The sequence below is a fragment of the Anastrepha ludens genome, chromosome 6 (genome assembly GCF_028408465.1).
Source record: "Anastrepha ludens isolate Willacy chromosome 6, idAnaLude1.1, whole genome shotgun sequence".
In the NCBI taxonomy this organism is placed as follows: Eukaryota; Metazoa; Arthropoda; class Insecta; order Diptera; family Tephritidae; genus Anastrepha; species Anastrepha ludens.
The window spans coordinates 32,046,097-32,061,777 of record NC_071502.1 but is presented as its reverse complement, the minus strand read 5'-3'; the positions used below and the strand labels follow the sequence as shown (position 1 = coordinate 32,061,777).

The 15,681-nt window shown below is 37.1% G+C and overlaps 1 protein-coding gene across 1 annotated transcript; it reads left to right on the top strand.

The window, feature by feature from the left end:
• Positions 1–6,277: 6,277 nt before the first annotated feature.
• On the top strand, positions 6,278–14,821 carry LOC128868330 (H(+)/Cl(-) exchange transporter 7). The gene is made up of 12 exons (XM_054110299.1): positions 6,278–6,628; positions 6,766–6,957; positions 7,017–7,218; positions 7,686–7,954; positions 8,026–8,634; positions 8,683–8,776; positions 10,218–10,387; positions 10,460–10,642; positions 10,709–10,912; positions 10,968–11,126; positions 11,199–11,282; positions 11,344–14,821. The coding sequence occupies exons 1-12, from the start codon at positions 6,404–6,406 to the stop codon at positions 11,464–11,466; spliced, it is 2,514 nt and encodes an 837-aa protein (XP_053966274.1). The 5' UTR covers positions 6,278–6,403; the 3' UTR covers positions 11,467–14,821.
• Positions 14,822–15,681: the final 860 nt, after the last annotated feature.

Genomic DNA, 15,681 nt, shown 5'->3' with positions numbered 1-15,681 from the left:
CTGAAATGAATTTTTATTTTGTTCCTAAATAACACAACGAACGCATCCACTTAAAGTTTTTCTAAGTGGATTTGGGGAGATTATTTATTATTATTATTTTCTCGGTAGATGGCTGTTCTGATCGATATCTCGTAAAGTATCGATCAAACAATTCAAAGTTTCTGCTCGTTGTCAAGGTGACATTTCACACTAAAAGAATTAATTTGCAGTTTTTTGTTTATTCCATTCAGTTGTGAGTTACAGGGTGACGGGATGTTAACAATGGAAGTCAACAAAGCGGAAACTCGGTACCTTTTACAATTTTTCTTTGATAAAAGCGAAAAGGCGAAAATGCAAGCCGCACCGCTGAAATTGTGAATGGTGTTTATGGTGCCGATACTGGAACAGTTAATTACGTGCAATTTTGGTTTCGTCGCTTCCGTTCATTTTTTATGTCAAAGAAAATGTCGGCAATGTCCATAAAAACACAAAAATAATCAAAAATGACTGAGATGTTAGTAGTCGTAGCATAGCTCAAGAGCTAAATATCGCCCATAAAACAGTTTTAAACCATTTGCGCAAATTTTACGCAAAAATAATGGATTTCTTTTTACCAAACCTATATAAAGGGGTAACAAAGTAAAGTTTTCTCACCAAAGTAAGTTATTTTTGTACTGTATGTATTTACTTTTGCTAACACTGTTTTTCAACTTGAAGTAAAACTGCATCAACATTTTTTCCAATAACTTTTTGGACTTTCAAGCATCGGAAATTGGGGATTTACATATGTAGACTACATATTATCCATCTCTGTACAATTTATTGTACGAAATTCCATAACATTTGTATGGACTGATTTTCCCCGTCGCTGTCGTTGGAGGGCTTGCGGCCGGACTCGAATAAAATAAATGTTTTTAAGAAAGTTTAACATACATAAATATGTAATGTTTTATATCAAATAAAAGGTAATTGTATCTTCTATTTAGGCCGATAGTCTTAGCTACTAATGTCTTTTGTAAGGTATTATAATAATTCATAATTTTAGGCCACACCCTAAATTCTAATAAATGTTTAGCCACCCTGATGTTAATTGCGCCTACCGTTCCAACTGTTGCAAACCACCGGTTCCAGTCGCTGCAGCGTTAAGGCCGTTAACCTCGGCATTTCCCCGCCGAACAGTTAAAACGATTACTGTGTTAAACGCAGTTCGGCGAGGTTACTTTCGACTTAACTTTAAAATTTAATTTCACTGCAAAATTATCATACCAAAGATCAGGACGTGTCAGCCAACGGGAGGGAAGAGTAATTCCGTGTCAATGCTATATATATAAATTGTATCATATAATATATGTACATTCATACATAGATATATCTAAATGCCAATAAAAAAGGCTGATAGCAATTAGACACTAACGTTTTTTTCTTTTCTATAAAAAATATCATCGGAGCGTCCGTGGAAGAACCACATTCAATCCTTACAACTGCGCCGCCATCCGATGATGATTGTGAATAATTATATTTCTATTGTAACAAATAACGAAATACTTTTTTTTAATTAACCAACTTGTTTTCAAACTATTTGTGGCGTACGTCTTGATGTTGTTCCACAAATGGAGGGACCTACAGTTTCAAGCCGACTCCGAACGGCAGATATTTTTTATTTTGTCATTTTAGAATTTTTAAATTCCCACCTTTTCCCCTCGCCCTCTAGTACCCATGTTATTTATTTACGTAAGAAATCTTATATACATAGGTATGCCACTTTGAAAAGTCGAACCACGCCCACTTTTTTATTTTTTCCGTAGCCAAGAGTCGCTATTCTTCACTCATACCCACATTTCCGACCCATGATGCCTTCTATATTTTTGCATCAGAATATACATATATACGATTAGAGATGCCAATTCAACATCGATGTTTGCAAACATCGGAGAATCGTTCACAAATATCGATATTTTAACATCCATCTTGAGACCCGCAAAACATCGATGCATCGTTCATTAATGAATGATGATTTGTATCGATGTGCTTGGTGAACTGAAAAATCTGTTAATGGAAGCTACATACATATATAAGGACTACATTTCACCAAATCACAGATTGGCCGTAATCCGAATATGGTAGCGCCATCTGCATGCCATTTATGTACGTCTTCGATACAATACAGAAAATACGAATGCCTTAATTGTATAGTAATACTGTTAAGCAACGTTTTTTTACGAGTACTCGCGAGTAACTTGAGCAATGATCGTCCTGGGCGATTGCTACTGGTTCCGCGATTTAAGGTGCTTCCTTTTTGGCGATCCGACTGCCAAATCGAAATTATTCACTTAAACATACATATATGTATACATATGTATATATATACGGAAAATGAGTCCACTACAGAATTTCAGAAGGACCATAGCTAGGAACGTGACATATGGGGTTATAATAAACTATTAACACATAAAAATTAAAAAAAAATCAGCGAAAATGGCAAAATCAAAGTTGACTCAGAATTTCTAATGTTTTTATTGTCACCTTTCAAAGGAGAGCCCATAGAATATCTTTCCGTGCCTATACAAAATCTGTATGATGTACTTGCCAATTGTAGCAACCTCAGTGCTAACTAAACGCTAGTTCTTCGCTGTTCTCAGGGGCTGGCGCAACAACAACCCAGCAGAGGAACCGCTTAATGGACACGAGGTTATCAAAATTTTTGTTTTTAAATTCTATTATTAAAAATACATACATACATATGTATGGATGCACATATATTATAAACATAGAAAAATGTAGATTCTTTCAAATTTCACTATTTTTATTCAAAATACGGCTCTTATGGTGACGCTCAGGCATGCATGTCCTGCAGCTTATACATATGTGTGCGTGTCGGGTGACACACGAACTTGCTTCGTGTCACACATACTTGTTGTCGGCTTTTGTATGATGAAAATCAAAAATTTTAGATATTAGCGTCATGCACCCGACACGCACACATATAAGCTGCAGAACATGCATGCTTGACCGTCACCAGGTGCTATTAACAATTACCGTTTAGTAATAATTCTGTACTGGCATACATTTAGGCGCCCTTTTACGACCTTTTATGTATGTGTTGTAGGCATTATTCACCAAAAATTAAACCCCCCATAATCTATTAAAAATTTCGAAGCAACATCGATGTAACTTTCATAAACGCCGATGTTTCAGTCTTGAAAATCATCGATATTCAAATATCAAATTAGTCCAGTCAAAGAAGATTTAACTTAGTAATTTTAGGAGTATGCGAGTTTATGGTTTTATTATGTAAAGCCCATCACTGTGAACTTAAGTTTGAGTTTTCGGGGTCGGGGGTTGTGTCCCGCGGCCGCCATCTTGGAAATAAGGGTGCAACTGGTTTTTTTGCGATTATCTCGTGAATTTCGAAAGTTACGAAAATTTTGTGAAATACTTTTTTGTAGATAATAATATTATCTACAACTTTCATTCAAAACTTTTTATTGTAAAATTAATCATAAAAAAGTTATAAACAAAATTACGCGAAAAATTAAGGGATGAATTTTTTTCAAGCGTAATAACTTTTTTTTTATTGATTTTATGGAAAATATAAATCAGAGCTTTTTTATAGAGCATTCTTTTGTGAACATTTTTGTCCTTAAGATTTTTTCGCTATCTTTATTTAGTCTTATGATTTTGAGCTGCTAAGCGGAGCAACCATTACATTAGCGAAGCGGACCCAGAAACCAGACTATATATTTCCGAAGGTTTATGATGCGCTGAATCCAAATCTGGCGTCAGAATTGCTCTATCAGCTCTGGTTTTCGAGATATTCTAACCTAAAAGTGCAAAAAACACCGTTTTTGCCCATATTTGAGGTTATGTAGCCTTGCAGACATGATATAGTCGATTACTAATTTTCTTGAATTGAGTCTTATTTTTCTTAAAATTTTGTCTCACACCATAAGTGTGCTAACTCACCAAACTCCTACACTATCTAACCCACGGGTACCGAGTCAGACACAGCCCTAACCCCTAGAAACCACCCCTACCATACCGCAAGCAAGTGTAGGGGTGTGGTGAGTCAGCATACTTATGGTGTGAGACAAAATTTTAAGAAAAATAAGACTCAATTCAAGAAAATTAGTAATCGACTATATCATGTCTATGTTATCTCAATCGATTTTCAGGTGTAGGAAAATTTAGAAACATGAAAATTTCAAAATGCGATATCTCAGCGAAAAAAAAAATGATATTTGAGCAAACTCAACGCCATTTGAAAAAAGAAGGCTTGTATTTAAAGATGCCATCCTTTAATTTTGGTGAAAGAAAACATCTGCAAGGCTACATAACCTCAAATATGGGCAAAAACGGTGTTTTTTGCACTTTTAGGTTAGGATATCTCGAAAACCAGAGCTGATAGAGCAATTCTGACGCCAGATTTGGATTCAGCGCATCATAAACCTTCGGAAATATATAGTCTGGTTTCTGGGTCTGAATGTTGGTTAAATTTTGTCGGCCTGTGTAATCATGTACGCGCTTCGCTAATGTAATGGTTGCTCCGCTTAGCAGCTCAAAATAATAAGACTAAATAAAGATAGCGAAAAAAACTTAAGGACAAAAATGTTCACAAAAGAATGCTCTATAAAAAAGCTCTGATTTATATTTTCCATAAAATCAATAAAAAAAAAGTTATTACGCTTGAAAAAAATTCATCCCTTAATTTTTCGCGTAATTTTGTTTATAACTTTTTTATGATTAATTTTACAATAAAAAGTTTTGAATGAAAGTTGTAGTTAATATTATTATCTACAAAAAAGTATTTTACAAAATTTTCGTAACTTTCGAAATTCACGAGATAATCGCAAAAAACCAGTTGCACCCTTATTTCCAAGATGGCGGCCGCGGGACACAACCCCCGACCCCGAAAACTCAAACTTAAGTTCACAGTGATGGGCTTTACATAATAAAACCATAAACTCGCATACTCCTAAAATTACTTAGTTGGCTATTTTTGTTGTCTCTTTTGACTGGACTAAATGCATATGATTTGGTGGAATGTTTCTTACGAAAAATGTAACCTCTCATTTAAGTAACGAATACACACTATTATCAGTGGGCACACTCACACACACATAAAAAGCCATGATTCAATGATAAAAGGTTTGTGAATCATGATAAAAAACTTCCACTTGTTAATGGGAATCCCCTGTTTTGAAATTATAGTTGTTGTAAATTGTGTGACTAGAAGTGTTCGCGATGCAAATAATTTGTATGATTGTATGATTTGACATGGTTGCATTTTACTGAATGAAGCGAGCGGATAATTCCAATTATAAAATCACAAAGGCATATACATAAATGAGTAATATAACTCAGAGTAGAATAAAAGCAGTTTTGTGGCCTTGCAAATTATTGTTCTCGAAAAAATTTGTTTGTTTCCCTCTTTGGGAGATAAGGTACTTAAATCTCTGAATTTTATTGCTTATTAATTCTTGCTGGCTTTTTTAAAGCAACATTCCTATTATCGAATGATTGGTGAATTAATAAGTAGGCATTGAATATACTTTTGAGTAATTAATCTAAGAAAATATTTTTTTATTAACAATTTAAGGCTGAAATTTTGGTCAAAAACCGATTTTATTTGAGAAACCGCCATTTTGTCAAAAAAAAAAAATATTTTGCTTATTCCTTCGAGTAATTACTAGATTTAACATTACTTTACCGAAATCTGTTTGATTTTTTAATTTCAGAAGATCCAGTTCAGAGATATAGTGGTCACCGCAAAACGTCTTTTTTGAGAGCAGCTCCCGGAGATCAGCTGTAGCTCCTTTCCAAATAAATATTTTTACTAATACCTTAAGACTTACAGTTCAAAGATAACACAATATGTGTAAAAATTTTTAGATCAATAAATTTAAAAGTTTACTTAGAAAAAATTCTGGAAAGTTCGCTTTTTTTCGGCCTTCTAACTCTATGTAACCCCTTAAGCCGGAAAAAGTTTTACATTTTTTAAATGAATTGATGAATTGTAACTGAGTTACATATAGATATTGAACACATTTTACTAATTTAAAACCTCAGTTGAGTATTTCTTACAATTTTTGCTCAACCTTCAACAAAATACAAACAACAGCAAAGACACGGATAACGCTGCAACTATCAGTCGTTCGTTTGTTTTTTTCACAGATAAAATTTGTCGTAACGCCTACTCCTTGAACAATGATACAATCCACGGTGTGAAATGCGTTGTATTCTATCATCCTTAGGTCAACCTAGAAGTACAGTAAAATGCAACCTTGCGCCTGTTGAATTAGTTTAAACATACATTTTTTATATTTACTTTCGTCTTGCATTTACTCAGTTGTTTTTATTGCAAATTTGTGTTAATACAATATTTTGCGATTTTCATCTTGAAAAGCCATCTAATTAAAGAATAATAATGAAGAAGAAAGATGATGATGTTGAATGTTTGATAAGCGGCGATTCCGACGATGGCGATGATGACGCTTTACTACAGTCTAAAGAACTGGAAAACCTTGAGCCAAAAGATGTTAGTAATTCTTTTATCCGTGACAAACATTTGCTGGATCAAGACGATGACGAACTTCCAGCACTTTTACCTGACGATTCGGAGCCCAGCTCAACAGCGGTAAACTCATTTAAAGTATGCTAAAACGACCAATTTTTTTTGTTGATTTCTACTAAATTGTCTACCTTTCATTTATGTACATATATATTAATACAATGGAAATGATTCATGCTTGCTTATCGCTTATTCGAAAATGTATTTAAATAAAACAGAAGATACATGTTGCATTACGGCCCAAAGAAAATCGAGTACGACGTAATTTAAGTGAAGCGGAAAGTAATGATATTTTATCAGTGAGGACTAATGAGGAAAGAGGTGGTGGTGGCCAAAGTCAACCTACATTTTATTTGCGTTCGCGTACAGCCGCTGTAAATGCAGCGGCGCTTAAAGATGCCCTCTATGAGGTATATTTTGTTGTTTACTTTTACAGGGATTTATATAAAGTCTTTGAAAAATATTACAGAGTTTGGACTACGATGTCTGTGATAATGTGCTATTCAAGGAAGCACAAAAAAGTACGAACAATGCACGATTTAACATTCGCAAAGATATTTTGCGTTGGATAATATTTATACAAATTGGCATAGTGACTGCCCTCGTCGCCTGTGTTATTGACATACCCATTGAAGAATTGTCAGCAGTAAAATACACGTTTCTCAAAAACTGTACGTATCTACTAATTGACGAGAATCACTTGAGACAAGTAGGGAAGTGGTAAATTCGGTTCCGACCGAATTTTATGTACTCGCGCTCAGATTAGTAAAACTTAATTATCGAGAAACACACTTTTTTTGGTTTTATCACTTTTACCAAACGTTAGTAATTTTTCTTCATTTACGTCTTTTTGTTTTTGGGTTCATTATTTGTACCAAATATGAGTAACTTTGCGTAACAAGTAAAGAATTGGTAACGGTTTGGTTGTTTATGTACGCTGCCGTTTTATTGAAAAGAATTTGCGCCTAAATTCAACAAATTTTAATTTCCGTAATGCTAACTTATTTCAAAGTTCCATGCTGAGCTTACGAAATATAGCAAACAGCTGCCTAAATTTGTCTTAAATGTATACTTATAACATGACTGTAGCATTGTGGAATATGTATAAAAGAATATAATATATCTCTCGTTTTTTTAGCCGTTGACAACAACGTAGATGCAAACATCAACCCCGGTGGGAATTTAGTCAAACCATATCTCTATTGGATGGCTATGAGTATTGTGCCTGTGGTGTTAGGTGCAGCGCTGGTAACTTATGTGGAGCCAATTACAGCAGGCAGCGGTATGCCCCAAGTAAAGAGCTATCTTAACGGTGTGAAAATTCCGCGCATTGTACGCATCAAAACGCTGGCTGTAAAGGCGGTGGGCGTAGTAACAGCAGTGGTGGGCGGTTTAGTTGGAGGCAAGGTGTGTAATTAAAAAAAAAATATATGATCATTATTGGATGCTATTTAAAGTGGCGCTTCTATTTCGTTAAGGAAGGACCAATGGCTCATGCAGGTGCGGTGGTAGCTGCCGGCATTTCGCAAGGCAAAAGTACCACATTTGTGAAGGACTTTCGTATTTTTCGCGACTTTCGAGATGATCATGAGAAACGTGATTTTGTATTGGGTGGCGCGGCTGCTGGTGTTGCTGCAGCTTTCGGCTCGCCCATCGGAGGAATGCTATTCTCCTTGGAGGAGGCTGCAAGTTTTTGGAATCAATATCTCATTTGGCGTACGCTCGTTGCGTCCATTATAAGTTCATTCACCCTAAATATTGTGCTATCCGCGTATCACGGATTGAATAACTTCACGTTTACTGGTCTCTTTAATTTGGGCAAATTCGAACAACCAGTAACTTTTGCTTATTTCGAATTGCCTATCTTTATGCTATTCGGTGTAACCGGTGGTATATTGGGTGCTACGTGGAACTCATATAACACACATATCAATCGATTTCGTGCACGTTTCGTTAAGTTCAAATTTGCACGCATATTGGAAGCAGCGCTTGTGGCAGTGATTGGCGTGACATTGGCTTGTATTATGATATTTTTTATAAATGACTGCCGTCCACTCGGAAATGATCCTACGGATTATCCAGTACAGGTAGGTGTCTCAAGTCGTTATTAAAACTTTTTATAATGTGTTTCGTAGTTATTCTGTGAGGACAATGAATATAATGCTGTGGCAGCACTTTGGTTCCAAACACCTGAGGCGACGGTACGTTCACTGTTTCACGATCCACCAGGTATAAAATTAAATCTAAGTATTCGTTATTTGTACTTATATATATATTCATTTTGCCAAGCATATACTTAGTCTTGCCATAAATTCTGAGACAAATTTTACAATGCATACGGCGAGAACAAATTCCGGCAAAGGACTGTCACTTCCGCAGCTTTCATGTATGGGGTATGTTTATGCTTCTACAACAACAAATTCGCAGAAAAAAGTTCCATCAATTTTGCTTTCACTCGTATGAATTGTCCACTCACAAATTATACTCAGTTTCGTGGCAAATTTCGCTTGTTAACAATGGGATGGGGAGCTGCGGAAAGTCGTATTGCAGTGACTGCATTACAAAAGTGTGGTAAAAGTGCAGGTGAGATCTGCGAATCGCTGACAAAATTTAATATTTCGAGAATGTTTGTTTACCGCACGATCAATCGTTTTTCCCAAATGTCTGAAGTGACAGAGAGAAAAAGAAGTGGTCGTCCTAGCGCTGTTCGAACCAGTGCAGCCATAAATGCGTTCGAGAAGGAATTCGCAAAAATCCCCTTAAAAAGCAGAAAATCATGTCCACCAGGGAAACGAATGTATCGACCAAATCCATGTCAAGACTAATTAGAGCTGATCTCCACATGAAAGCATCCCGTCGCTCCACTGATGATATTTTGACCACGCGCTTGAAGAAAATTAGACCCGACAAATACAAGCAGCTTCTTCGGTGGCACGCGGTCAACGACTATGAAAATATTCTTCTCACAGATGAGAAAATGTTCACTGTTGAAGAAGTTTTTAAAAAGCAAAATGACAAAATCTAAAACTTCTAAAGACGCAAAAAAATGTTGTTCCAAGGGTTCAGCGTGGCTACCATCCAGCCTCTCTAATGGTTTGGTGGGGATGGTCTTTTAAAGGCGTTATATCTCTTCATTTCTACAAAAAAACGGTTAATACCGGGGTAAAAAATTGTACCAAGAGGATATCTTAGAAGGCGTGGTGAAACAGTTGTGCATTATTCTTTTCAATGGAGAGCGTTGGATCTTTCAGCAGCAATATTCCTTGGATCATAGCCGCAGAAGATTGGGGGTTTGGAAGTCAAGATCTGAATGCACTGGACTACAGCTTGGGGCCAGAATTGAAGAACATGGCCTATCGAAGACCTCACAGAAATTTAGAGAGTCTCTAACAATCTTTGGTTTGAGCAGCGACGTGAATATCTATGGAAATCGCGCGTGCTGCAATAGCTGAATGGCCTAATCGTTTGAAGGATTGTGTAAAAAAACTAACTTCATTGAAAAAGTATCATAATTTCATATCTATAACGGACTTTACTTGTAACAGAACTTATGGCAGGACTAAGTACATCTGTTGTAATCTAAAATCCTTGCATATCTACATATAACTGTAGTTTCGAGTACTTCCTACTAAAAGTCCACCTGTTCTAACTAAAAATTTCTTTACTTCAGGTTCGCATAAAATATTGACGCTTGCCGTTTTCACGATAGTTTATTACTTTCTGGCCTGCGTTACTTTCGGTTTAAATGTGTCTCTTGGCATATTTATACCGACGGCTTTAGTTGGAGCTGCATGGGGCCGATTAGTTGCCATGGTTATTTTCTACATTTTCCCTGAAGCGGTAAATATTGCAATTTTGAATAAATAAAATTCAGTCAGATTGTATTTTTTTATTTTTATTTTTTTTTATTAGACTTTTTTGAATCCTGGCAAGTATGCGCTTATCGGCGCTGCAGCAAACTTAGGTGGCGTGCTGCGCATGACCATCAGTTTATCGGTCATACTTCTGGAGACAACAGGTATCGAAACATCATTCTTTTTCCCCTTAATTGTGACTTTGATTAGTGCAAAATGGGTGGGCGACTATTTTACTGAGGTGAGCTCTGCCGGATCGTGGATCATTTTCGATGTATAACTTAATTCTTTTTCTAATTCTCAATAGGGCATCTATGACATACAAATTAAAATGAGTTGTGTACCGGTGTTGCCGTGGGAACTACTTCCCAAGTATAAGGGGCTGAAAGCATCACAGTTGATGAGTTCACCTGTAATCTGCATTAAGAAATGTGACAGTGCCAAATATATTTACAAAGTGCTGCGACGTTGCAAGCACAACGGTTTCCCAGTTGTGGAGGATGTACAGGATGTGCGTAATTTTTTCTAATATATTAAACAAAATTTAACCATTTCTTTTTGTTTAGAATAATCGAGAAAATGGACGTGTTTGCGGCATAGTGTTGCGTTCGCAATTAATAGTAATTTTACTGAACTCGTTTTATGAGGAGAAGAAGCGATTTTGGGAGAAAGAGATTTCAATACAAACGTTCAGAAACGTTTATCCCCGCTATCCGTCCATTGATGTTAGTATTTCTTTAATACTACAGTTTTTCTATTCGCCGCGTCAAATGTAAACTATTTAAAATATATTTCAGAGCGTGCGCATGCTGCCCGAGAAGCAAAACTATACAGTGAATTTGGACATATTCATGAATCCGTCACCAGTGCGTGTCAGCGAAGTGAGTTTCATTTAAAATAATTTAAATTTACAAAGGCTTTAAACATTGTTATATTTTCTAGAATGATTCAGCATCAAAGATATTTAATAAGTTCCGTGCGCTCGGCCTGCGACATATGATTGTGATTGATAGAGAAAATCGTGTTGTCGGTATTATTACACGCAAAGATTTTCTATATAAGTAGTGACTATATCCATAATAAGTATAAGTTTAAGCGTGCCTCTAAGATTTGACACATTTTACGATTTTAATTATTTCGCATTTTAATTAGTGCTTTTTTTGAAATAGTGTGCATTACACGAAGCGATATATTTGAAACAGGAATAGTGAGCATTATGTATTTACTAACGTATACACCAGAGAGCAGAATGGCTTATTAAGTCACACGCTTTTTTTTCACACTCTGAACCACTCAGTGCTCTGTAAACATAAAATTCGTTAGCATTCTAATAAAAAAGTCAAGTGGTTGATTTTTCTAACGAGTTTGAAACTGTAGGTCTTTCCCTTGGTGTCTCCATTTGTGGAACAACATCAACTCGAACGCTACAAATAGTAAGAGGAGCTCGGCCGAATACCTCACAGAAGTGTACGCGCCAATTATTTATTTATTTACATGACATCTTTGATGTAGTTTACGTATGAATCGGAAATTAATCCAAAAACTGTTCTCTTGTGGCACCTACCTTGTTTTAACTTACATAAATACAATACATCTGTCCAATGTTGTTGTTATTGTAGCAGCATCAACATTCCCCTTACATGTACGGGGAATGCTGCTGGAATGACAGTCCTTGGCCGGATATAAATCTGGGTCGTGCCGGTAACGTAGAACCGACTGTCGTGGGGCCATATTTAGTAGCGGTGGAGATAAAACTGTTTGCATGTTTTCGATTCCTTTATCACCTATTATTTTATATGGACGGCAATTTTGGGTAATCCATCTGGTGACTACTTCACAGCTTTTTTTTTCTTGAAATCTACTTCAACGGTTATATTTTCTACCACCAAGTTAGGAATTTCTTTTCCTATATCATTTTTGATATATTTGCAAGTAACAACATTTTCGGTGCCCTTTCCCCTCGCTTTTCAACTTTTGCAGTTGCACTAAGGTGCAAAACGGCAACAAGGTCCTCAAATCGCTTGCCGGCAGCACCTGGCTAGAAGGCAAGGAAATGTTGCTGGCGAAATTTTATTTTGGTACTAAATTACGCTACGACTCCCTGGTCAGGTTACCAGGTACTAGTAATTCGCAGTGGACTCCGCTTCAGACTTGTAAAAATACTGCTATCAGGACAGCCACGGAATGCGTCCTGATGTCTCCACCTTCACATCGAGATTTCCATGCTGACGGTCAAGGAGCACAGTAAAATGGTCAGCAAGCAATTTGAGCTTGAGTGTTACGGTAGGAATCACCCCTGCAGACAATTGCTAGAGCCTGAGCCACCGCCCAGTCGAGTCAGGTGACATCTCTTCGAATATATCGGCGAGATCCAAGACCAAATGCAACTACTGGGCCGGACGGTATGTAGACGGACATGAAGCGACATTCCTCGGGCGGCTTTTACCACCTTCCTAAACTCCCGACCCGCGAATGCCATTATCGGAGTCCAACCATCATCAATTGCTGACGAAGAGTTTCAGCTGTCTCGCAACTTCGACTCAATTACGGTCTGAATATTATAGCAGGTTTAACTCCTACCTATCCAGAATCCACTCTGATTACTCAATATATGTCCGGCATGTGAAGTTACTCCGCATGATACTAAGACCACCTTTTCACATGCCATCTTAAACCTACTCACCTAACATCCCTCTCCCTCTGGACCCAACCTGTCGAAACAGCACGTTTTTTGGGTTTCCCTTAAGATGAGTTACACGATGACAATCGGTGGCTGTACCGTACTGGTAGGGTCTAGTGAACTGCAACAATATCAACAACAACGAAGGATTCAAAACTTTATGCTTTAATAATTTCACGCTTCAAGCTTCACGACAAAAGTTGGCTTTGGTGTTTACTATAAGCCATTAATGAGATAGCTGTCGGGTTAGGCAAAACTGTGACTATCTTTAGAGAAATCTATACTTACTCCGATAGCCAAGCGGCGTTTAAATCTCTTGGTGAGGTTGTCACTGAATCCATCATTGCTCGCAAATGCCGAGCGTCTCTTAACGAGATGGCGGAATATTTCCGCATCCATTTGATATGGGTGCTAGGGCATAGTGACATACCAGGGAAGTGTAAGGCAGACAAATTAGCGAGAGAGGGCACTACCACTCGCCTCCCTCTTGATATGGAGTTTGTAGGTATACCCCTCTCAACCCACAAACTGCGTGGTGCAAATAGCATTGTCACTTCATCCAACACGAGATGGGTTGATAGGAAGACATGTAATGCTACAAAAATAATTTGGCCAAAATGGGGCGTTAGACGCTACTTAATGGGTCAAGGAAACACGTTTCTATGTTAATTGCTTTGATCACAGGCCACTGTCTCAACATGCTTAAAGATTGAACGTACCTCATTTCGACTGTTGCAGAAGCTGCAATAATGGGGCGGAGTAAGAGTCCGTTAGACAACTTCTCTGTTATTGTTCCGCGTGCCATGCCACTAGGCTCATCGTTTCTAAATGATCTTGAGGACCTTAGGGATATAAGTGTTAGCTAGATCAATGGATTTGCACTTAAAACAAAATGGTTTAGTAATGAGTAGCAGATAAACTGCTAAACTGTGGCATCACAATGGATCGGCAACGGTCTAAGTGAGTTGGTCCAGAGACCGACAGTCACTTCTACCTACCAACTGGCACTTCTACCTACCTACTTACATCTTCAGTATCCATTCTCGATTCCGCATGCCTTTACTTTTTTTATATAAGCTGTTTCCAGTCAATATCATTCGAGCGCTCGATTTGTTTGGCATAAACGAATTCATTGAAGTGATTTTACTTAAAAAAGGCATGTCGATGAAGTACTTCAATGCAAACGAGTGCAAAGCATCTTAGCATTAGCGCGAGAATTGATATAGGAGTCAGTCACTGCTAAAACAATGTTTCCCACGCGTTATTTTGAAAGAACAGCATTGAATTCAAGGCGAATCTACTAATGAATGCGCCTTGATTGTGTCCACAAAGCCTACGTTGAAATGAGTATATTCATTCTGCTCTCTGGTATACAAACACCCGTTGACAGTTAACTACAAACGCGATATTTTCACCAGTTTTGACTGCATTTATTTATTTTCTTTTTTAAATTTGCATTAATTTTTTATAAATCTTATACCAAGTATGAAACTTTATACGATATTTGTTATAGAGCCAATATATTTTTTATAAACAATTCATGAAATTTATAAAAAAAAAGGAGAGGAAAGGTAAAAAAGTAAAAGTATAGCAATTCTAATTGGCCGTCAACGGGTGTGCGTACATTTATAATTTGACAGATATTTATGCGAATGAATATGAAGTATTTCTTATGTAGCGAAGATAAATTCGCTTTATGTTATATTTTATCACAATAAATTTAATTTTCTATATAAATTATTAAGGTTTCTAATTATTATTATTGATGTAGCAGCCTTACTAAGACCTGCCTATGTATGTTGGTATTCTCAACGCTTGGTATAAGATGTACAGTGATCTGCGATAAAATAAATTGTTTCATATGTAAATTATTTGTAACAACTGATCATGCCATCAACTAACTATAGTTCAATAATCATCGCCCAAGAATATTAATCCACTAGTTCTGTTCGGCGGCTTGCGCAGGCTTCTGACGACACGACGCGTGGCCTTATTAACTGAAAGGTTCAGTATCTATTGGTCATACGGGAGGGAAAAAAGCGAGCAGTAGCTGTTGTCGTAGAAGATCATCAAGCTATCGTGTAATCGTCTACCTCATCTAACGGTCGCCCCAAGAGGCATGCTGTTGCCACGTGTTTGGCTCAGAGAAAGAGGTTTGTAAGGTGAGTGGGTTTAATGGGACATGTGAATAGGTGGGTAGTGTTGTTGTTGTTGTTGTAGCAGCAGCAAAAACATTCCCTATACTACTGTGAGCAAAAAGTAAGGTGAATTTGGTTGTAAAATGAAAAATCTTTATTTATTCTTGTAAATCAATTTCATCCCCTTCAAAACAACCCCCTCTCGATGAAATACACTTATGCCAACGATTTTTCCAATCCCCGAAACATGCCAAATAGTCCATTTCCAGTATAGCCATCAGCACCTTCTTCGATTCAGCTTTTATCTCCTCAATCGACTCGAAACGCGTTCTCCGGAGTGGTCTCTTGAGTTTTGGGAATAGCCAGAAGTCAAACGGAGCCAAATCAGGCGAATACGGTGGTTGCGGAACGATATGCGTGGAATTTTTGGCGAAATGGTCACGAAGAACGAGTGCAGTGTGA